The sequence below is a fragment of the Onychostoma macrolepis genome, chromosome 19 (assembly GCF_012432095.1).
Source record: "Onychostoma macrolepis isolate SWU-2019 chromosome 19, ASM1243209v1, whole genome shotgun sequence".
NCBI lineage: Eukaryota > Metazoa > Chordata > Actinopteri > Cypriniformes > Cyprinidae > Onychostoma > Onychostoma macrolepis.
In genome coordinates this window covers 19,724,568-19,749,925 of record NC_081173.1, presented here as the reverse complement: position 1 = coordinate 19,749,925, position 25,358 = coordinate 19,724,568, and the positions used below count along the sequence as shown (strand labels likewise).

Genomic DNA, 25,358 nt, shown 5'->3' with positions numbered 1-25,358 from the left:
TTGAACACAAATCAAATACTGCCTGAGACTTGGAATCTTTTTACAAAAACATTCAGTTTTCTTAACATGTTAATTATGCGGCCTGAAATGTTTAAAACACATAAAAAGAGTAACATTAACCTATATTAATAAATACTTTAACTGTATAGTTCATAATATCCAATGCATTTACTACTATTTACATTAACAAATTGAACCTCATGTAAAATGTTACCGAGTAATGTAATTAAAAATTCCACTTTAATGCTCTAAAAAGGCGCCCAAGCATGTAAGATCTGACAGAGACAGGATATGTGTCGCCTTGGTCCTGTGTGATAACTATTGAATGTTGCTTTTCCAGACCTCTCAGGTTCACTGGAAAAGATGGTGCCGGTTGTACTTTCAATTCTCTTGTAGTCAGAGATACATAATGACAGCACTTCAAAGTGATTTATGGATAAGACAAGAAAGAAGTCAAATAGAAAGCAACCAGTCTGGCCAATAGCCCAGGAATGTTGTCATTTCAATAGTATTCAAATTACACACAAGTCTTTTTGTAAGAGGGTAGTAAATCACATTAATAGAGCATAATGATTATGAAACATGAAACAATTTTTTTTTTATTATTTTAACACAGTTAATTTTTATTTGAACTATTTCCTTTAAGGCTTGTAGGTGAAACCAGTTATCTTTGCTGCACTTTTTAAAATGACGTTTCGCCCCGTTGATACAGGTGTGGCAAAATTACATTTTAAAACCTTTCCACATGCAAGTAGCACTGTATTACCTGAATGGATACTGCAGAATTAGATCACACATCACACATCACATTCCATTACATTTATGCATTTAGCAGACGCTTTTATCCAAAGCGACTTACATTGCATTCAAGTTACAGTTTTTACATTTTATCAGCTCTTGCTTTCCCTGGGAATCAAACCCATGATCTTGGCATTGCTAGCGCCATGCTCTACTATTTGAGCTACAGGAAAGCTATCCATTACCGAATAACTACCAAAATATTTTATTTGGTGTAGGATTAAAGCTAACACTAATCACATGGAAAAAACTGATTGATTTATAGGTTTCATATACCTGGAATCTTGATTTGAAACCATTTCCACTTAATAACAAACAATTACAAAGAAATTGCAAGTAATACATTGAATTAAATGTGAAATTTTAAGTAGAAAGACTAAAATAGTGTGAAATGTTGTTTAATAATCTCTGTTTACTCTGAAATATTTATTTTTTTAGTGTACTCCGTACACTTATCAACTATTTTGTGAACAAAATTAAAATAAATGTTGCATGCCATCATGGTTATGTACGTTTTTGAGATAACAACACTAGGTTTTATGCATTTAAACTACTTTTTGCCTCAGTGCTGCGCTGGCCACTGTTGACAGGAACTAAGCTTCTGGGTTTCAGAGAATGACTTACTAGCAATTACTGAATGCATGAAGTTTTAAGTCTGTGCAGGAAGGCAATGCAAGTACTCTGAACATGTCACACACACACCCACAGTGACACACACACACACACACACACTCCTCATGTCATTTACAGCAAGTCAAGTTCCACTCTTTCTCTCTCTCTCTGTGGTGTGTTTTCACATGCTTCTCTCTGTTTCTTTCTCCTTTCTGCCATAAAAGGGCCTCTTGCAACTTCTCCTAAGATGTATTCAAAGTGGTGGTTTGACATGCTGTCAATGACAGATGTAGTCTTTCTGTTACTTGTTGTCTGTCGTTCTCTCACACATACCCTGCTGAGGTGTGTTTGTTCTGGTCTGAGGTGTGTGTGGCGTGGGGCTCTCCCTTCATGTGTGCGCCCTTGAGGGGAGAAGAGGGGAGGCTGTGACAAAAGGAAACAGATAAGTGCTGTACTCAGAGAGGACAGAGAAGCCGTGAGGCATTACTTACCGTAACTGCTTTGTCTTCCGTTCCTGACATTTATGTTGATCATACCACAGTTTTACCTGCTTATAAAGACTAGAAGAGCGGTTTGGTAAAAGTACAGGTCAGCATTGCGTGGGAATGGTGACTGAGCCATTCCCTGCCAGATAAGTTACTCAAATCAGTGCTTTGCTTCATATTAACCTCCAGTTTCACAAATAGAAGAACTGTGTTACTTTTACATATCTCTTCTGAACACAACTGTATTTTTAAGGCTAGTTCAACAAAATTTGCCATGTTTTGTTTGGAGCGTTGCAAACAGTCATTTAAATGTTTCAGAAAGTCCACATTTAACTTGAACTGTTTCTCCAGTAATAAAAACAAGATTTATTGTTATCATCTTTTATTATATAATAGCTAAGAGGAGTTAGTTTGAAACCAAAACTATGTTTTTACTGTAAATTCCACTGTAAAGTAAGAGTAGGTAAAGGTTGAAGGTGGTTTCATTTTTTTTTTTCATGTCAAAATGAAAAACAGCGTTGCATGTGACGGTGGGCATTTTTGATCAGTCCTAGCTGATGAGCAACAATTTCAGTTCCTCTACTTTCTAGAAATACGACCTCAGAGATCAACTTTCGTGTGGGACTTTCAAACGAATAAGCCTGATGGGTGTTGTATGAGTGTGTGGGTGTGAAAACTTGATTCAATTGACATAGTAAGGCCATTAACACCATAAGACAGAAAGAGCGTGGTATTAGACAAGTAATGTTTAATGTGCTACATTATAAAAGTTTGTCAAAAATAGGTTCTCACATATAAAGTATCAACATCTTTTGGACTGAGTCAAAAATAAACTAGGATAACAAAAGAACTGTACAAAAAGTCACTAAGTAATGGAACAGTCTTGTTTCTAAACCCTGCTTGTAGCTAACAATCAAATATCCTGCACTTGGATCTAGTTCCTGCTTTTTCCAGTGCTGACATCAAATAAATTAAAACAGCATAAAATATGAACCTAACAATTTAACTTTTTAGTATGAGGTACTGTTGTGTCTGTAGTTCTGTAATCTATAAAAAAGTATCGCAATCTTCATGATTGGCAAAACCAGTTCCAGCTACATCGATTTGATCATTTTCATAGTGCTAACAATACTTGTTTGGATTAAAGAGACAACAGTAAACATTGGTAGACACAACCAAGTAACAATAAAACTAAGAAAACAAAGAATATTTCTCTTATTTAAAATATTAAATTAAAAGTGAGGCATGTTCTCTTTCCAATGTCAAAAGGGTTTGTTGAAGAGAAAACTAAAAATAGTTTTCTGCTATATTATACTTAGAAGCTACAGTGAATTATCCCTTGAAAAGATACTGACAGTACATTTTTATATCTTTTCATGAAGGATCACATCCAGAATTTCTTAACACCAGGTAAAATCATACACACATACTCATACTGTACACATTCGCACACACAATGAATGGAATGGACGGGAAAATCCAGTCGTTTTGGGATTGTCACATAGTGTCCATAGTGGGATTAACACATTATTCCTGAGAATCCCAGAATTTTTTTTTTTTTTTTTTTTTTTTTAAAAAGGACAAAAAAATTATAAAAACAAAACATTAAGTCATTCACACAGAAGTACACATATAAAAGTATTTGATACAGAGCTCAAATAAGAAAAAAACTCAACAATAAGTTAAGACAAACTCACACAAATAGACTTTCATCGTTTTGAAAACCAGATGAAGTATGAGGACATTATAATCACATCTTCATTCTATAACAGGTCAGACGGTAGAAGTGCAATCACTTGACAAAATCTTCAAGTCTTTGGAAACACTATTTGTTTGGTGTGGCTTTCATTGGCTTGGTTTATGCATCTTCTCTCTCTGATTTATCTCTCAAACTACCGGGGAAGAGAGGATTTTTGGTGTCAACTAGGGAATGCTCTGTGCACAGATAGCAAAATTTTGGGTTTCTGGAAGACCTGAACAAGCTATATTCTCCCTCATCTACTCCTCTTCAGTCTTTATAGAGGGCCGGTGGCTGAAGTGTACCACGCTGGCTCTCTCTTGGTGATGACCCATGGCGGTTACCCCATGAGGTACTGCAGCAACAGCCTTGAGGAATCCAATGTCCTCCTTCCCCTCGCCGCTCTCCAAACTTCTAGCCAACCACTTTTCCAAGACAGCGTCCACCTGAGCCTCTCCAGCACTCTCAGGCAGAGCCTCGGCCTCCTGACTGGCGTCAAAGCGCTCTACCAGCTCTGCTGCACGCCTCAGCTCTGGGATTTCAGGACGGGCGGTGGGGCAGAAGCCGGAGCGATGATGGAGGTTCAGTGAGAAGCGATGGATGAAGCCCCTAGTGCAGGCTTGGCAGGAGTGGGGCCGGTCACGAGAGCTGTGCAGCCGACGGTGGAGTTTGAGGTGAATGTACTGGGTGAACTTCACGCCACACAGCTTACACTGATACGGCTTCTCTCCGGAGTGCAGGCGTAGGTGGGTTTTCAGGTTGCTGGTGCTGCTGAAGCGTTTGTGGCACACCTGTAGACATTCAAAGAGAACATTAAAAGATCCTGTAATTCAAAAGCAAACAAGAGGCAGCAGACAACAAGAACGGAAGACAGCGTCTCTGCTGCCTTACATAATTGCCTCGTTGTTGCTTTGGTATGCAGACAGCGAGCCAGACGTGTTTTTTCACTAAAGGACTGTATTTATTTTCAGTGGTCAAGATGAATGAGTAGCACAGGCTGACGCCGCTGTCACACCCTCTCTAGTTACAGTACAACAAAGCGTTTCTCTTAAAGGAAACAGGAGTGACAAGGTAAAGGTTCTGTCAGAGATAAGCAATGTTGTGTGTGTGTGCGTCATCACATGTTAACAGAGTATAACTGTCATCTGATGCCCTTTATCTTGAGTTTCTTTCAAAGCATACACACTCACCTGGCACTCATGTGGTTTCTCTCCTGTGTGGACCAAGTGATGTTTCTGTAGGTGTGCGAGTTGGGTGAAACTCTTTTTGCACAAGTTGCACTGGAATGGCCTCTCTCCACTGTGGACCCTCAAGTGCACCTTTAAAAAAAATTAAAAGTCTTAGTCTTACTCAGATAATTCCATATCTTTCAAAAACAAGACTCAAGTACAGTCTACTCACTTTGAGGTTGGACAGTTGTCCGAATGTCTTGAGACAGACGTTGCATTCATACTTGATTTTGCCATTCTGCTTCTTGAGCGGGTACGGGAGAGACTTGTACCCAGGTGCCGGTGGAGAGGACGAGGATGAAGGTGACATGCTCTTGGGTGTAGCCAGGCTGAGGTTAATGGCCTCTTCGCATTCAAAGAGAGGCTTCTGGAACGTTTGCTGAGGGCATTGCTTTGGCTGAGGGGAGAGTTCGGGCGTTGCAGGGGCTCCTCGGGGTGGAGTATTTGGGATTCTTTCCTTCAGACCTCCATGAAGTGGGGTAGGATAGGGCAATGTGACTGGTAACAGACCTGGTTGGGGTATGGAAGGGTAGGGAAAGCCATCACTACCCAGGAATCCGTTGTACCGGAGACCCCCTTTCGAGGGCAACATGGAAGGGAAGGGAGGGGAGTATGAAGGCAAGAGCAGACGTGAATAATGAGGGCTGTATGGTGGTAATAAGGGATATGGAGCTTGCAGGGGTCTAGGTGAGGGCAACGAAGGGTATGAGATCAGACCTTCTCGATGACCATAGAGGCCATGTAAGTGGAGCGGAAGGTCTTGCGGTGGGGACAAGGTGGGATATGGGTGAATGTTTATGTTCATCTCTTTCTGGTTGGGATGTGAAGAATGGACAGGCTCTGGCGAAGCAGCTTTGTGGATCTTCTTGCTGAAATCCACGACCTGTTCATCTGGTGTGTCAGGTGGCGTGTCCCTCTCAATAACCTCTACGTCGATCTTTTCGTCCACCTCATCTTCCTGTCCCTCACTGTGAAGTTTGTGTGGGCTTGGGGGCTGTTTAGGGTAGTAGGAGTACTGAGGTAGGGGCTGCTTCTGATACTCGATATCAGGTATGTACTCTGGAGAAAGAGAGAGAGTGAAGGTCACACAGTGCAAGGTGAACTGTGAACGCTGACAGACAGCAAAGGTGAGAACCCAAGTATGAAACTTGTGTGTGAAGTCTTGTTTGAGACTTGTTCAACAAATCTTCTATCGCTGAAATTGACTGAGCAGAGCAACATTGGTCATGTCTGTATGCCTGTATGTCATACACCTACTCATAACCTTCCTCCTCAAATGCTCACTTATGGTAAATGGCAGCTCTTTCAGTTTAAAGCTGACAGGCAGAAGATATCTGACTGGTTTCTGTTTGACAAAGAGATAGTACTGCTTTCACACAGCACCTAGATTACAACCGTGTGGGTGTTCGCAGTGTGGGTGTGTGTATGTTTGTGAGGTGGAGGGGCATATGTATGTATCGGAAGAAAGGAGCCTCGTGTGACGGTGATACTTCTTACTCAGAAACTACTCTGACTCACCATAACAGCAGATGTCCTCAACCATGGGAAAAATCCTACGATACCGCTTCAGCACTAACTGTTACTTACTGTTATACAGGGAATCGAGATAAGGTCAAATTATTACTGTCCTTTCACTCTAGAGATTGTGAAAAGAAAGCCACAACACCTAGCTTCTTTCAGTAAACTTTGCGGTGACTCAGACAAAACCTGCTAAATCATGGAGAGTGGTACAAGGCTCAACTGTGTCACACAGCAGTGGGAAGATTACACAAACACATTATAACCCTTGTGGTCAAAGCTTGGTTCCTCAAACCTGATGTAAACCAATCTGGTGCAACATTTACAGGCATTGTCTAGGCATTTCCTAACTACCGTGAGGAAAGTGAAAATGGATATTTGAAACTCTGAAGAGCACAACAGCACAAAACATAATGCAACTTACAAATATTAATTAATACGTTTCCAAATTCTAAACGATGGAGGAATGCAGATGAACAGAAACAACAGGCATTTACTATGTTTTAAGTTAGACTAAATATCAGCATACATATTCTAAGAAATAATCAATATTTATGCCAAAGTCCATAAAAAATTGTAATGATGTAATATCACATTTTCTAAAACTGAAAATACAGATTTCTTTAAATCTCACACAGGAAGTAGAACTTGTTAAAGCAGACTAAATGATACAAAATGAAAAAAGTGGCTCTAAAAAGGCTAATGTGTTTCGCAGTGCCTGACTTTCTAAAGAGGGATGTTTAATAATCAGGTGTACTGTAATTATTCAGTGAAAGCATCACCGGTGAGAGGAGTGTACGTGTCAACATGACTCAGGTAATGGTCCTTAACAACAGCACACATAAAATGAACACAGACATACATTCTGAGGAGTGAATAAGACAGGAAATAGCACAGTGTCAGTGTAAGATTGAATCAATCTGACATAGGTAGTATCTCCTTAGACAGAAAATCCAGATGGTCTATCAATTTGTCCTAAACCTACACACGCTCACAGACTGTACACAGTTTCATTTACAGTCACTTTCATTGCTTACCATCTCTAAAGTGTCAAATGACATTTAAAGAATCAAAGTGTGTGTGTGTGTGTGTGTGTGTAGTGTTACATTATATATTAGATCAAACTTATATTACATAAAATGTTTTTTTTTAGAACAGACTTATCAACGAATAAAAGCCTGGTACCACTTTAACTGTCATGAATGCTGCTGTTGGTGGCATAATATCATAACTGTCAAATCAATATAAGACACTGCCACAACCCCCCCCCCCCCCAAAAAAAACAACAACATCAACATCCTCCCTTTATATGCTGTATATCAACACAACTAATGTACACAGAAGAACCGAGGGTGTCCATCATTTACTGATTTCTTAGAATAAACGCATTAAAAAGGTCACCTGATTCAGTCTTGGTTGAGAGTGCACAGGAGGGGCAAAATACGGTACAAAGGTAGCCGAGGTGACTAATAATTCCATAGTTTCAAGAAAGCCAGGGAGAAAGCAATAAAGATATAAAATGAATAGGAAAAGAAGTCAAAGGGAAAAAAGAAAAGAAAAAAAAAATCACACTATCTACATAAAAACCAACATATTATCCAGTTTTTTCCCTCCCCAGTGCCAAATAATGTGGGATAATTCTGGAGCCCATGACTCACTTGGCTTTAGGCTGTCTGGTTGCTCTTGCTGGCCGCACAGTCTCTGGGAGAACTCCGGGCTGTACCACACCAACAGCTCCTGCTTGGGCTCCACGGGCCGGATGGTGTAGAAGAAAATCTCCTGGCCGTTTTGACAGGCCACCAGGTTCTGTTCGGCCAGCGATCGTGCTGGGTTGACGTACCGCATCCAGTTGCTGTGGTGGACATCGTAGCCATCAATGAAGTGGTGTAGGTGGCCACCACTGTAGATCTGGATGGAGAGAAAGGAAACCGTGTTAATGCTTCCTGCTAGTCTGCAGAAAATAGATTAACAATTAAACATTACAACTTTAAAAATGAAAGTTGACTTAAAGTTGAATTAAAGTTTAACTTAAATTAAATTCAGTTAAAATTTGTATTTACATTCATTTCATTGAAAATCTGTAAATATTAAAAAAAGAAAAGAAAAATTGTTACAAATGATTCTTCACCTCTGCCATGAACAGAACGCTCTTCAAACAGCTGTTTATATAAACTCCTCTGTGTCTTCTAACCTGTGAAAATGTATGTGTGTGTGTGTGTGTGTGTGTGTGGCTTGTCTCGCAGAAGATGTGTGACTGACTTTGTGTGTCAGTGATGTCAAGCTCTTTATAAAACGCTGGGCGTCAAAACGATCTACACATGCTGCTAGTCACACGCACTTCTCCACCCCTTTCTCCTCCCACTTTCATTCTCATTTGTATGTGGGGGAATTCACTGCTGATACGTGCCAGGGCATGCTAGCTCCCCTATCTCTGACACTCCTTTTACCAGTTACACCCTTGAAGACTCATAAACACAAACACACTTTCACCCACACGAACAGCCTTCATTTTTACATCCGTCCACCTGCCTTTGGTCACGTGACATGCTGCGTCATTTCATTGCTTTATGGCAACAGGAAGCCAGTATGGATTTACAGGAAATGGAGAAAGGAAAAGACAGCTCAGACGAGGAAAACCCACAGTGACACACACGAATGTGTGCATGTGCACACACATTAAAAGACACTCGTGCATGTGTACATGTATGCCCTTACATGCGCGCTGCCACACATATAAACACAAACACACACATAGATATCTCTAGTGCACTTGGCAGGGAGATAAAGAGACTGAAGTTCACTTGCGTGCTGATATGAAAACAGAACTGTAAGAACTGAAAAGAAAGTGATTGTGTGTGTGTGCACATCTGCCACTTTGTCTCTGCTCAGGAATCCCGACTTCTCTAAAACCTGGCCACAAACCAGAGACTTGCGTTTTTGATGAAAGGTTTCGAAATAGTTATACTTGGTAACTTCTGCTGAGTAAACCATTGTATGAGAACAAAGTAGGAATCTACAACAAACAGGATAAGATCTCTCAGAGCTTCCTCTGTGTTTTCCAAGACAGCTCCTGAGTGTTCAGAAAACTAAGCCTAATAGAAATAGAGTGCATGTGTGTGTCTGAACATATGCAAGTATTTGAAAGAAAGACAATCATGTTGAAGATGCCAAATTTGGATGTATTCAAGCATGAATGAATATGCTTCCGGCTCCTTTCTGCTAAAATTCTGTGGAAAGTCAGTCATGACCGGTTTGGCAGCTTTTCACTCAGTAGAATTGGTGTTACTGAAATATTAGATCAACAATGAAGTCACTTACCCTCCAAAAATATTTCCGGTTGGTCTGAAGGGGCACATTTTCTTTGGTGTAAATGACTCCTTGAAGAGATCCGAATCGTGTACCTTGAGGTATGTACTCTTTGCTGAAAACGCCAGTCACCTGCAAGAATCAAGAGTGGCACTTAATCAGTGGAGGAATTAAAATAAATGATTACTGATCGGTCTATTTTGAGCAGGAAACTGAATTGCACGAGTTCTGCGAGGTGTGCTTGGTTGGTGAGCGTCATAGGTGACCTAAGGTAGCACACTAACGATTTAAGTAAATAGACTTATACTTTCCCTGCTCTACTTGGACTCTGACCTAGAAACATACAGCTGTCCTCAATAACGCCTGACCCCTTTGACCCTGCTGGCAAAAGTTGTGTGGTATTGACAAACAATCATGTCTGAGGTCCTAAAAAGACAAAAAAAGGAAAGCAGAGGGAAACCAGAAGACAAAGTGGAGCAGGTGGTCCACTCTCAATGCTTTGTAGAAACCAGAAACTAGGCCTGTAAATAGGTCACATTGTGGCGTGGGGGTCAGTGGCCCCATTTATACCATCAAGCCACTCCTGCACTTTTTGAACTATTTCGATAAGTTTACATGCTACAATTTTAGCTCGAAAGTCCACTTAAAGCAATGTTATGATGGTTGAAACCTGATTTGAGGCAATAGAAAGGAATGATCGATTCCAAGAAGTACAAAGAGGATGGATGGGTTGGGAGGCACAGTTATTGGCTGGAGACGAGAGCTGCGGTGACAGTAGAATTGTGCATCGTTAGCGTTGCGTGACTAATTGGTAAGTCTTTAGTGATTAACTGCTCAGAATAGGTTTACGGAGTAAGAGGACAGGGGCAGGGGGGTGAGTGTCACCCTTTGACAAGACCAACGGCACCACGCTGCCCCAAAGCACACGCTGGAGCACTCAACCCCCCCAAGCTGTCCGAGGATCTTCGGTCCAAACGAAAGTTAATCAGTCAAGCTTAACCTACTTCCTTTGGCTGAGATTCTGTGAGTGTGTGTGTTTGTGCGTTTGTGTCCTTCCCGACCCTGTCACAGATCACCCCATCTGCCACGTGACCCCCTTAGTTAGGCACACTTCTCAAGCTAAGGGTCAGGGAGCTTTGTTTATACACCCCCTTTGATTGAGTAAATTTGTACCGTTGCCTGCTAACACCTTCTATAAACTTCTATTTTGTTAGTTCAAATTTAGTTGAAATTAAAGAGAAAAGTAAAGTAGCAGTGTTTAATGCTCACTGTATTAGCATGTGCTAGCAGCGCTGCTAGCTGCTAAAATCAGATAACAGTCGAGAGATAGCAGTCACTTTCTGTTCTCCCCCACAAAACGTGCATTCGTAATGCACTAACAACACGTTAAAGCAGCAATATGCAGACTTTCGCAAATACAGAAACTTTGGAATGTGTGCGTATGCATCACAGAAACCATATAGCGTATGACTAGCAGCCTAGTCACCATGAGACCAGCTTTCTGACATCCCTAAAGTCTTTCATCTCTTCCTTCCAATAAAAATGTGTTGTTGGCTACAGAGGCTCTCCGGGAACTGACACACTGAATGTGGGTTTTCCTGTCCATAGCTAACGCTACTGACAACGTAAGAGCAATGCTTTTTACAGAATCAGCAGAGATAAGAGGAATAGCTTGCGCAGAAATGGGAAGTGTGTAATGGCTCTCGAAGTATTTATAAATTTCAACTAGTGCGAGACCAGAGATCTGATGTTCGTAAAAGTTTTTATTTTTATTTTTATTTTTTTACATCTGTCTGACAGAGATTCTAGTTGTGCCTCAGTCTATTGCGATAGGAAATATACTGTTGAATGTTTGTTTTTATCTCCATGCTTAAAAAAGAAGAGTCAGTGTGGGAAAAGAATATGAGGGTGAGAATATGAACCAAAGACATAAAATAATGTGTGAAAAAAAAGAGGAAGAGAAAGAAACAATTTAGTGAAGACCAAATAGTCCATTATGCGGTCAATGACAATAAAAAAACACTATAGTACAGGGACCAATTCTTACTATGAACTACTTGCTTATTATTAGCATGCCTATTACTAACATATTAGCTATTTATTAATACTTATATATCACATATTCTGCATGACTATATTCTACATCCATAAACCTACATCCCAATACCTAAACTTAACATCTACCTTACTAACTATTAATAAGCAGCAAATTAGGAGTTTGTTCAGGGAAAAGTCGTAATTAATGGTTTATAAATAGCCAGAAATGGACCTTAAAATAAAGTGTGACCAAAAATGGTTATATATACTGTATATATTATACAAAATCACTCCTTCAGTGTTTAACTGAAGAAAGAAAATCAGGCTTAAAAGGTCATGTGGGTGAATAAATAACAGAACCTTGGCTAACCTTGAGGTCTTAACACAAATTGAAAATTTTTCACACATTTTTCTGTCTTAGCATATTTTTTTTTTTGATAGACCAGTGTACACGCATGTGTGCATATGCATCCTCCCTGAGCTGATGACCGCAATTTCACACCTGCAGTGTGAACTTAAAAAGAGCAGGGGCAATAGAAAGAGGAACTGACTTTCACCTGCGAAGGAGGGAAATTGGAAGACATGCAGAAGACAACCAGAACAGCGACAGAGTGCATGAAGACGACGCAAAAGAAACCACAGTAAAGGGTTGAAGAATGACACAGTCAAATATGTTTAAACAAGACAGATAGATATAAGAGCGCTGATGAAACAGAAATAGAGAATTTTTAATAATGAATCTTGTTAAATTTTATTGACGGCACTGCAGTTATCTTATTTTAATACTAAATTTCCAAAGTTTGCTAAATGCGCCACTGTTAAAAGTAAATAAGTCAGTCAACACAAAAACTCAACAAGATGTTCAGATATCATCCTGAAGGAGTTTATTACGATAATGGCTGGTTAAAATAACCGGTTGCGAAAAGTAAGTTTGATATTTTTTACAAAAAATATATTGTTTTGAACATTTAAATAAAAAGTATAGTATAAGAAAACTGGATGCCAGGATGCAAAATCCCTTCACTGACCAATCAGAATCAAATATTACAGAAAGCCTTGTAATACAAGCTTAAACTAAGACGCACACCAACAAAAACAAATAAATAGTCAATAGAAGCTCTCCATCATGTGCAAGCTCATTGAAAGCAGAGCGAGTATGTAAATGTCAGGTAGAGAAAGAGTTAATGTGATTAGGCTGTTACCTCATAGGTCCTCTACCTGCCTGATCCCTGACCAACCAATGACTGTGTCATCGTCACACTGACCTACTGAACCACACCTCACAGCGGACCCATACTGCGCGAAATTATGTCAAGACATGTTTACATTATCTGATACTTTGCATTGAACAATCCCATTTCATGGAACTTAATTTTTATACATCTAAATGTAAAACCCTATGAAGTGAAAGCAGTGTTGCACAAGCTGCTTTAGGCAACAAATGTCTGTTAAATAATGACTAATCAACAGTCTGTTGAAATAAGGGAATTGGGAATGTAGCGTACACAGCCTAAAGCTGCAGACTGTACCTGGTTGTCCGTGCTGTACTGGAAGGTGAGGTTTCGTGGAATGGAGGTCATGGCCTTGGGTAGGCTGAAGTTGGGTTCGGATGCCTGGTCGTGAACGATGTAGGTGCAGTTCAGGGCAAAGTCCACCTCCCTCCACTCGCTCATGTCCTCTAGAGATGCCTCCAACTTCATTTTCTCTTTCCCTTTTCAAGTTGCTGCTTCTGTGGTATTTCGAGCGTAGATTTTCTTGTATAAGCGGTTTGGTATATTCTCCTTTGGTTTGTGTTGCTTTGGTTCTCTTTTGGAGATGTCCTCCTTTTGCTTTGTTTGTTAGATAAAGATCTAAAGAAAAACCAAAAGATGCATTTGGACATTTAATTCCAGGTGTCCAAAGTTTTGCAATACACGCCTTGCATAATACAATATACGTGCGTGTTCCTGTGTTGTAATACAATATGTATTTTTATAATGCGTACCATCCATGTGGCTACAAATGACACATACACCTATTCAGAAACAAATACTTATTCAGAAGTAGTGAACATTAACAATGGTTACGTATAATCACATAAAACTATTAGATGACTAATTAATGACAGAATAAATGAGGCCTGACAGATGTAGTAGTATGATGCCAAATGTTGTAAACCTGACTTTTATGAGAAATGCATTGCTTTCTTTTATGAGTGGAGTCACAACTAGTCACTAACATATAACATTTAGCACTGTTATTGTATCTGTAGGCAAGAAGTAGGTGTATTTTTAAGCTTTAGTTAATTATATCATATTAATCTGTGTTCTCACTTTGACTAAATCAGATAAATCAATAAGGGAGCAACCAGACCTGAAGATCACAATATGGTTTCTATGAATAAAAAAATAATATCCCAAACTCACTTCACATTCATTCAGCTGTTGCATCCTCAATATCTTTGGTTAGGTCATCGCTGCTTTCCCATTGCCCAGTCACTCTGTCATCTTGTTTGATTTATCTCCAGTTTCCATAAAGTCCAAAAAACCTTCCAACAGCAATTCCCCACTGATATCTCGAACTCTCTTGCCCGTTGGCTTCTGTTACTCAAACTGTCCACGCTCCGCCGTGCCAGACTTTTGAGTTGCGAAGACTAACCAATCAGCATCTGGCTTTAATCATGTGACTGCCAGGATTAGTCGAAGGTGATCCAATTGGGACACTGGAAGCGTTTCGGACACAGCAAGCACAAACGTACACATCAACACCTCCAGCAAACAAAGGATGTTCTTGGACAATCTGAATGGAGTTGAACAACTAAGTAAAAAACAGATGGTTGGATCACTGAAAACACACCAATGGACTTTTGCTTGGATGGGCTCTTAATGAGCAATCTGGTCCCAGCCCAATTAGACCCCCCTCCCTCGAAACACACACGCGCGCTCGCGCTCCAAGCACCTCTGTGACCTAGATCTAGACCTGACCTGGTGTGTGATACTCTGCTGTGGCCAGTAGTGGAAGAGACGGAGACAGGAAACAAAGCAGGTCAAACTGAAGAGCTTCTCAGACACCTGTCTGAAGGGTTTCATCACTTTGTCAGGATGCCACATGCACCAGTTCTGACACAGAGACCTCTGTCCAGTCTAAACTCATCAGTTCTGACCAGAAATATTCGGTCCATGGAAATTCATCAACCCTTACATGAAAACTCGTGAAGCTCATCAGTCAGCTATGCTCTGAAAGAAAGGGGAAATCAAACAGCATGAAAAAAAGAATGAGTCTTATACAATATTAATTAAGAATATTAATATTCTTTTTAAATATAAAAATTTCAATAATACTTTTATCATTTAAAGCGGGGTCCAAAACTAGTATGCAATTACTTGAAGAATCTTATTTTGAAGCCTTGTTTTCTGAAAAAATTATCAAAGTTGAGTTTTTGCCTAAAACAAGAAAATATACCTGCCAATGGGATTAGAAAAATAAACCTTTGAATCAAGTTTTCTTTACTATACCATTGGCAAACATTTTTTCATGTTTAAAGCATAAACATGATACATTTTTCAGTACACACTTAATATCGTCAGTCATTTTGCGTAAATGTAAATGTATCTTGATTGATTAATGTTTAGATATTTGTACTGGAAAACATAAAAACACTAGCAAATGCATTTTCTTTGCAATGAAACTTAACTTTAAACCTAAATAAGACCAAAAATAAAAACAAAAATAAGATCACCCCATGACAGCATAAAAGACAGCATGATATAAAATAATCTTTAAATTATATTTCAGATTGTGCACTATTTCTAGGTTTCTAATTTAATTAATGTGTGGCATTAAAGCACAAAAGGTTCTACTCAAATCATGCTTTAGAACAAGATCACCACTCAAACTGTTATTTTGATAATATCAATAAATAAAGAAGCAAAAATTATGTGTATTAACTGTGTATGCTATATTAAAAAATGTAGCTATATTGCTATGAAAAGTAAACATACACCTGTCAAATGAATAGGAAAGGGAAAAAGAAAAAGAAAACCAGGGGAAGGGTAAAGCATAAATACTTTTGTTTTGTTTGATTGAAGCCGAGCCAAATGTGGCATTCAGCAGAACTTTTGGGGTGGGTGGAAATGTCAGTATTCGCATGTTATGAATTATGAAAGAACTGCTTCATGTTAGGAACGTTTGTGGAAATTCTCTTCCTCGTGTTTCACCACCTAATAAGGAACTTCTTGTTACTGCCCATAAAAAGTAAAACAAAAAAAAAAAGCTCTTCTAAGACTAAAGAAATAATTGAAATGTGTTTATCACACATCAATAACTCCGTTTCAGGCAAACAATTTCCTACAGTCCTGTAATACTGGAAAGGACATTTTACATTAAAACAATAACAAACAAGCTCTACCATGTTCATTAACATCAACTGCATGTCCATCTTACTCGTCTTCACCCATGAAGTGAAATGGCCAGTAAATTGGCTGCCATATGGCTCTCGTGGCTATTTTGGAGAGGCATGTGGGCCGCATGGCGTAAGTGTGCCTCTCTTTTCACTGGGCTAATTTCTCTAATTTGCAGACAGTCTGGGCTGAGGCTCAGCCCGGCGCGGCATGAGCAGAGCTGATCATCCAGGGCGTCGCTCTATTTGCACTTTTACAGGGGAGGGTTGACCCCACTGAGGCAGCGTGAGGTCGGGTGGTGGTGGTGGTGCTTAAGGGGGGGGGGTCATAAGGATGGAGGGAAAGAGACACGGTGAAAAGCAAGGAGACAGTCAAAAGAGAGAGCCAGTGTGATGAGCTACACAACCTGTGCATATAATACACTTTAACACACAGCACACTGCTTTGACAGCCAGTTATTTGTCACAGATATTTGAGGTCTCGCATGTTTCAGATTCATACACAATATGGTAACTGAAAGCAGCATGTGTGACGTTCGTGACAACACCCTCTATGTTAACGGAGGAGTCTAAGAATGCAGCATTAACAAGGTGACAAAACAGATTCCTTAACTTGTGCAATGGCTCTCCAACTGCCAGTTGCTCATGTGACACATGGTTTTATTCAGCAAAAGAAAAATCAATGATAGAAACTGAACCTCTGTCAGCAGGATAACAAGTTTGCTGGATTCTCCCTGTGTTAAGTGTTAAACTGTGTTTTAGTTTGTAGCGCTGAATAATGTCTGCTTGTGAGTCAGCATTTTCAATTCTGAATAAATCAAGGTCATTCAGCGTTCACCAATCCTCTCAAATATCTGAGAACTGTCTGTGCTCCACCAGGTGAAAATTCGCAATAATTTCCAGACAAGGAAAGGCTCGTTTTTTTCCTGACTCATTGGGAGGGTTACTGTACAAAGAAATTTTAGGTTCAAAATGCATTTCTTATATAAAAAGACAGGTTTTTAAAAGATCTTTCACATGTTATTCCACACTACAGTAATCTGTAAATACCAGCCTTAACATGCTAAAATAACTCTACTTTTATTTATTTTTAATTTTACTTGATTTTCAAGACCAAATAAAATCAATTTGTTAAAGTTGGCTTGTCAGTTTAGAAGTATAGCTATGTATTTGTTCCCTGTTTATGTAAACATAAATAAATGTGTTCTTATTTAAACAAAGAATTGTTATAAAACATTACTTGTAAGTAATATTTGTAAATAATCAATGTGTATATAATTAATTCATATAAATATATATAATAATATAAATGAACACAGAACTGTTGTTTGTTTTGTTTCATGTTAAGGTTACTTAAAATAAATAAAATGAATATGCATGTCCCTCCCTTCGATTTTCACATAATATGGTCTCTTTAAGAAAGCAGTCTTGCTGTATGACATGCTAGAGTGCGCGCACACACACACACACACACACACACACACACACACATTGGGTTTACATGTTTTATGGCAATATTCCATTGGCATAATGGTTTTTATGGACTTGCTGAGGACAGAACGTCTCATTTCAGGTTTGTATTAGTACATACAGTATACACATTTCTTTGTCCATATTACTGTAATGGTTTACGCCGTTGTGCTGACAAATGAACAAAATAATAAATGGAATAGAAAATAAAGTGATTCCAGTCTTGATGAAATTTCCCGCCAAATTTCATCAGGGTAACAACCTCAAATCTTAGAGCGAGTTAAAGGCCAAAAACAGCTTTGAATCACAGATGTTTCAACTTCCTAGAAACTTTCCTCCAGCTTGAAAATAGTATAAACAATCATGAGAAGAGCTTATCAGAATAAAACAAATAACAGAAGTGGCATAACAGAACAAACACTGAAGAACATTTGATTAAAAGAAAAGGAAATTCCTTCTGAAAGTAAAGCATGAAATGAAATTTTTTATTTGTGCATCATGGTATGCGCTTATGATCTAGTCACGGGTCCCAGATCACATTCAATGCACGAGGCTCAAAAAGCCCCCAATGTCACTGGAAGACCCTTCAATTCAAAGAATAGCTGTAGGTGCCCAACATAACAAAAATAACACTACCAAAAGTAAAACATGTCATCCTCTTCTATGTTTTTCCCGTCTGCTCCTCAATAGTAAACAGACCGTATTCCTCAAGGGAGATGGATTAATATCTGTTTGTGTATTGTTCTCTGCTTTACAACTATTACAAACCCTGTTGCCTCCCTGGCAACAACCCCACCCACTGCAAACACCGTCGGCCAGTGGTTTCACAGCCAGGGGATGGTGCGTCAACGCGCCATTTAACCACTTTGTTTACTGTCTTTGTTCGGCTTAAGGCGAGCGCACATCCTCCTAAACACAGATTATCTGCTCCCTCGGACCCTAAACATGTATGATTACATTCACTCTCATCGCCAAAAGTGCTTGGGATTTTTCATTTCATTTTCTGCTTTGTTTTGGCTGTTGTTTTTCCCGTGTGATGTTGACATGTTTTTGAGGAAGTTCCCCTCCTTGTGAGGAAAGAGAAGATGAGTAGGCTGCAGTAAATATGACTCTGACATAATCGCGAAGAGAGCAGTGACAGAAGTGACACACTAACATGCACAGACATGTAGTTTGGTTAGATTGTGTAAAAGAAACCAAAACGAAATATTTTGTTTCATTATTGAAATAAGTTTTAATATTATTACCGTCATTATTGCATGGTTATTCAAGGCCTGCTTACTCAACGGTGTCACAGTCATGCTGAACTGACTGTTTATCATGTGCTGTGGTGTAAAAGCGCTTTGTGGGATAAATGCACACTGTCATGAGGATTGTTTTACCAATGCATATGATTATTATAATTGTAGTACAAAAAACTTCCTCTTCTATGGTTTTTATATGGATGAAAGGAACGTCATGCACTATATATCTCATTTTAATCTCATCAAAAGCAAAGCAATTCAATTGTCAAATGTTGTTTGGGTTTCTAGCAATTCATCATGCACACATCTCGGAAACTAAGGGGAACGAACAAACATGGTCTTAAAGGGACATTTCACACAAAACATGTATGACTTCCTTCTTTCTTTCTTCTGTGGAACAAAAAAAAAGGTTTTTGTGTGTGTGTGTGTATGTGCGCGCAATGCAGGTCAACAGGATCCAATGTTGTTTGAACCAGGGTTGTTATTGTTACCTAAATTATTAAAATCATTAATTGAGAAAAATATAAATAAAAATACACACACACACACATACATATATATATTAGTGCTGTCAAATGATTAAACGCGATTAATCGCATCCAAAATAAGTTTTTGTTTATATAATATATTGTATGTGTGTGTACTGTGTGTATTTATTATGTTTTCTTCTCTGTTCTGGAGAAGAAAGTCAGTCATCCAGGTTTAGAATGAAATGAATTGTAGTATGTAAGAATTATCAATTTAGGGTGAACTATCACTTTAATCTTTTCATCATCTGAGCAGCCTGCGTGTCAGCCATTGGAAATGGTGTCTTTTTTCTCAAGGGCTGGCAAACAAACACCCGCAGCACCACTGATCCGTCTTTTGAGCCAAAACCTCCATCTGTTTCATGATTGGCATCATGCGCTGGGAATGGTTTTCCTGTTCCTGATCTCTTCCTCTGTCTTTGTTCTAATTTCATTTTCTTAAGTCTCTGAGACCCCTTCACCAGGACAGCTCAGTCTGAGTGTCATGAAGGGAAGCAGGGCACAGGCTTCTCTGAATGGAGTATAATGTAGTGACGTAAAATGAAGGAAACATCTGGAGTGAAGAGGAAAAACAGAAGCTACATGGAACACATAACACACCTCATTCATCAAAATGGATTAAACTGCCACTAAGCAGATGCGAAAGAGGGATACAAATCACAAACACGCAGCCTAAGCTCATAAAAATCTCATAAAAATCATCCAATTTATGTATTAAAATTAAAATGGACTAATTCGGGGTTATTGCACAATTTCTGAGTAAAAAAACTGTTTCTACACCATTTATTTCAGATATCAATTGCTGAAATTGTTTCCTGTAAAATATTACTGAAAGATACTGATAACTATGTATGGTAAACCTTCAGTATGCGAAAATTACAAGAATATAGTTGTGCACAACTGTCTTCATACTCAGACCAATGCAAATGTGATAGTGCTTCTATAAAAAGAAAAATTCAATAAACAATATGCCAATAAAGCGTAAGTTATTTGGCCATTTGGCATGTGGAAATCTGGAAAGTTTTTATAGGCGCACACTTAAAATATTTAAAGGGATAGTTTACCCCAAAATGCAAATTCTGATATCATTTACACACCCTCCAAACCTGTATACTATAGAAGTCAATGGCTACCGTTAACCAACATTCTTCAAAAATAGAAGAAACAAATTCATGCAGGTTTGGAATAAGTGAAGGGCGAGTAGATGATAACAATTTGAATTTTTGGGTGAACTACATCTTTAAGAACTTCGATTTAGCTACTCGTTTCAAGTTTTCACTTTTCCCAGCAGAAGGGCACATTTCCTGCCTCTGTCAAACCAAATGAACTATACGTCAGTGCTAACTCACACTTTCACACTTTAACAGACACAAACACCTAAAAAAAGGCAGCGGAAGCAGCAAATCATGAGACAGTCGAGCAATAGTCCAATCAGCTGCAGAATTCACAGCTTCATCTGAAAAGCGAGAAAGAGGAAGTCTATTCATATGATCTTATCTCAATCATCTGCAGTCGGTTTACACTGCTCAAAATATCTCCTGCAAAATAACAGATATTTTATATATCAAAATAACTCCTAAGTTCAGGCCGCCAGCAGAAATACTGCGTCCATGTGAACAGAGCTCTGGACTGTGACTGGGTTTGTGGTTTGTAGTGCATTATATCTACACGCTTTTTCTTGGATCACTTTTCCATTTATTTTTGTCCTTTCTACCCATCTCTACACTGAACACAGCAGGCTCCTGATCTTGAACCTTCACCCACTGTAACGTGGGGGAGTTTTAATTCGCAGTATAAAATCAATATTTGCAGAAAAGTCCTCATATTGTTATTCTACTATTCTATGTCATGCAAAAATATGTAAACAAAACAAATTTCATCTGCACTGGAAATCATAATATAATATATAATTATTAATCTAATCTAGTTATCTGTATTATACGCGATATTTCAAACACCGAAACACTAAATTATTCAGTTCACTGCAAGCACAGTCACTATATATTCATCATAAACTAGCTTTAAACACTCTACCGGCCTATTGAAACAACAAATAAAACAAATATGATTAAAAAAAGAATGCATTATGCAAAACACTTGCTGTAAGTCTACGGGACTTTCATTGTTTACAGTTTTTTTTCCTGTCACAACATTACCACTGGTTTTCTATTTAAAGCAATTAGTCATACATTTTTTTCATAGCCTTAAATGGTTAAATCCCTCTACAAGCTTTAGCAGGTCGCGCATGCTTTATAGCATCTACTAGCAAATGAGGAAGCAGCACAAAGAGACAGAGCAAACGTACCCTAATGCACCCTAATGACTAATTGTGCGACATATTGTGAGGGGCAAAGCCTTGATGATGCTGGTGGTTGCACAGTGTGCAACAGGTGGGTAAGGGTTGGCTAGGGGGCAAAGACCCCCCTCCTTAGACCTCCTCCCAAAAGATTTGAACACAGATCCGTCTGACAGACAAGAGGGATTTTCCTCAAATCCATTTGAATCAATAAACATGTCTGCTAATTAAGATAAAGCGGGGGAGAGGGAGTGAATAAGGGAGGACACGACACACAAATAGTGTATGCGGTGCTGATTCACAGACGTCTAGACCAAATAAAGCCTACAAGCAGCCACACCTGTACAGCAGGGCAGGTACAGAGAGGATCAGGGATTTTACTTGGAATGCTCACACTGAAAGTTCATCTGTTTCTGTCAGTGAGGGTAAATTTAGCGCGCATGTCCTTCATTTTTCGCTTTCAGACGATTATTCATTTTTCCGGTTTCCAAGTTTTTGCCACCCTAAATTTGCAGCCCCTCCAGCAATTGACACACCCGAACGGATGGAAGCTGGTTGAAATACATATATAAAACTTATTTTTAACTTATTTTATTTAGGCTATTTATGCCAACTTGAACAGAAACATAAATATAATAAATAAAATAAAAATGAATAATAACGGTAGAATAATAACTGTAGAAAAATGACAAAAACACACAACAAAGGTACTAAAACTTTAACGTGAAAATAAAATTTGTATATTTACAATAATTTATTATTTATGGAATACTAATAGTATAGCAATTAATTTATTTTCAAAAGTAAACACATGAATGAAATAAGTATTCGAGATGAGTGTAACTGGAAAACTGGAAACATACATAAAGGAGACAAAAGTCACTACCGAACCATATTTCCTTCCTAAAACGTGCTTCCCCCGTCTTATACTCTCTCTTTCTCTCTTTAGACTTACAGTTAGGTTCTTCCAACCTTGATTCTCCATCCTTGCCTCCCTCCCATTTCTCCCGTTCATTACTTTGACCTAATTCTCTTTATTTAATCTTCTCTCCCTCCCAGTTCGGACAACAATCAACCCGACTAATTGCCTCAATCCTCACAGTCTTTAAGTCTTGCTGTCTCGAGTACAGTCAATACAAAACAAACCCCAGCCTGATGCAATCAATAGTGTCATCGCCGCAGTATTTTTCTTACAGTATCTGTGGCTCCTAAACAGTTAATCTCACACCTACTGACGGCAAATTCATCTTCATCATCTGGATTATCAAAAATGAAACTATAGGCAAATATTTACTCAACAGGAAGAAGAGGAGTACGAAACCGTTTCATAATGATGATATGCAGTAAAACATAGCATGACCCAATAAAAACTTGCGACCCGTTCAAAGTTCCCTTTCCCAAAGCCAGTAATAGAAAGCTATACAACACTGATTTTAGAAATACTTCCCTTTTTCTGATTCCATTTGGGTAACCCAGTTGCCTTTTAATCTAATTTCATTCGCCGTTTTCAACTTCTGCAAACAACAACAGTGGTTGTTATTCTATATCAGCATTTTTAGGCATTGCAATTACTTTCAAGCACTGAAAGAAAGATGGGGAGGATGAATGTAAGATGATTAAGTGGCAATAACTACATTGATCGTCAAGTTCCAAGGATTATAGAGCGGCATTATTGCATGTGCCATCTGCTCATGTGATCATCAGTGTGTAATTGAACGAGTACTCATGTAAATAACATACGGATGTAAACAGATCAGGAATACTGAAAAGAGTCAAGCTTTGATTTGATAAGACCTTAAAAAAAGAAGTGTGTCTTTAAAAGAACACCAGTTTTCTATAAGTGAAGAACATAAATATGTTTACATACATTTTTCCCCATTGTTCTCTCCATCCCTTATGGTCTTTTTAACCCTCTCGCCACCAACCCGCACTGTTGGGACAGTCCCATTCTATCTATAAGCTGATTGGCTTTACACAGCCTAAGATTGCCAGGATACCTGTCTCTTTAGCTCATTAGTCTATGTGCATGGCATTATGGGAGATGTGTCTGTCTGAAGCCTTTCGTAATGGTCCATCTGCTAGCCTAGTCCACTTTCTAATTATCCTCTCACCTGTCTAGACACAAACAGAAAAATAAAAAAGTTTTATTTTTTTTATTCTACTTTAATTATCATCATTAAAAGACCAAAATGCCCAATAGATACATATTTAAATATGTAAATGAATGTGTATTTAAATTAAAATACTGATAAAAATGAATATATTTAGATACATATATATATATACACACACACACACACACACACATATATATATATATATATATATATATATATATATAAAATATCAATAGAATAAAACATAGGAAAATAACTATTTAGATAAACATACAATTTGTATTATTAATTAAAATAAATAATATATAGATACATAAATAACTATTCAATTCCCTCACTCTACTATTCATAAGATGAAGATAAAATAAACGACAAAATAAATAGCATATAAATATTAAAATAAATAAACAATTATTTAAAATGTAAAAAATAAATATTTAAATAAAATGATTTTAATAAATGTATTTAGATAAACCTCTCCATGAATAATATTCAGTAAGGACATTACTTTTGGTTTCCTCTTACTACCTCTAAGCTTTAAAATAAATGAACCAATTTCTCAGAATGCTTCTGTCATACTACATTCATGAATGAGGTCCTCAAACCACTTTTTGTAGAAATGAAAATTTAAATGTGAAATTGAATTGAATAACTTAAGGCTGTGATGGATTTCAGCTTGGTGAATGATGAGGCCACTCCTTTACTCTCTCTTCCTCATGTGCCCTAGCTCACAATTAGCAGATGAAAAACCGCTCGAGTTAAGGTGCTCTTCCCAGTTCCCAATACACCGTCTCCCATCGGACGCCTTTCCCAGTCACTGAGATTAGGCGGATTAAATGTCTGAAACTCAAAACCCATTTTTCCTCTTTTCTCTGACTCAATGAATTAGCCCATCTTAGCGGTTGCAAGGTTCAACAACAACAACAAACATTGTGCTGTGCGCTCCTTGTGCATGTTTGCCGTTCAGGTTTAGTCTGCATGTTTTGGTGGTTTACTTTATAAAGCCTTAAACAGATTTCACACTGAAACACACTCATCCAACTCTTTTATCTACAATGATAGCAAGGCTGTCAGAACGTGTGAGAACAGAATTTAGAGCGCCAGACAAAGAACTTCAGACAGCCATTCAACGATTTTTTGTTATCTTACATGATAACTTTCCTGACTAATTGCCTGAACAGACTGAAAGTGCTGAGTTGTTGACTGTAGGTGTGCAGATTGACAGAGTGATTTATTATTGTGTGGGAGTGGTGAACTATTATAGAACAGGTGACTGGTCTGAGTCATTATCAGAAAGCATGACATGTGCTTTCCACTGTTTCTTAAAATGATAGATGACTTCACTTCCTGTAAGGTGAAAGGTAGAAGCAACAGATAAGCTTCTGATGCAAACGCTTCAAATTACCTAGTTTGACCAGGTTTTAAGGCAGCACTGCACGTATCGTGGGGGAAGGAAATCCCAAAATGCATTGTGAAGAGCTCAGTGCAAAAATAAATCCAAGAATATTATTATATTTATATTGTCATAGAACATTCCAAACCTATCACTTATTAGGTTTCTCAGTGGTTAGGTTACGGTGTGGTCACATTTACCAGTGTTCAG

At 38.4% G+C, this 25,358-nt stretch overlaps 1 protein-coding gene across 5 annotated transcripts in view; it reads right to left on the bottom strand.

Annotated features, from left to right (window-relative positions):
• Positions 1-2,626: 2,626 nt before the first annotated feature.
• Positions 2,627-25,358, bottom strand: part of prdm1b (PR domain containing 1b, with ZNF domain) — a 34,733-nt gene continuing 12,001 nt past the window's right edge. For 2 of the 5 annotated variants that reach the window (XM_058754218.1, XM_058754220.1), the window contains 8 exons: positions 14,687-14,938; positions 14,129-14,424; positions 13,253-13,573; positions 9,699-9,818; positions 8,039-8,288; positions 5,035-5,921; positions 4,824-4,952; positions 2,627-4,424 (listed from right to left, as the gene is read on the bottom strand). In XM_058754218.1, coding sequence (XP_058610201.1) covers positions 3,894-4,424; positions 4,824-4,952; positions 5,035-5,921; positions 8,039-8,288; positions 9,699-9,818; positions 13,253-13,423 — 2,088 coding nt within the window. In that variant the 5' untranslated portion in view covers positions 13,424-13,573; positions 14,129-14,424; positions 14,687-14,938 and the 3' untranslated portion in view covers positions 2,627-3,893. Of the gene's footprint in view, positions 4,425-4,823; positions 4,953-5,034; positions 5,922-8,038; positions 8,289-8,508; positions 8,965-9,698; positions 9,819-13,252; positions 13,574-14,128; positions 14,502-14,686; positions 14,939-25,358 lie in introns of those variants that run through there. The other 3 variants (XM_058754219.1, XM_058754221.1, XM_058754222.1) reach the window with 3 other exon arrangements.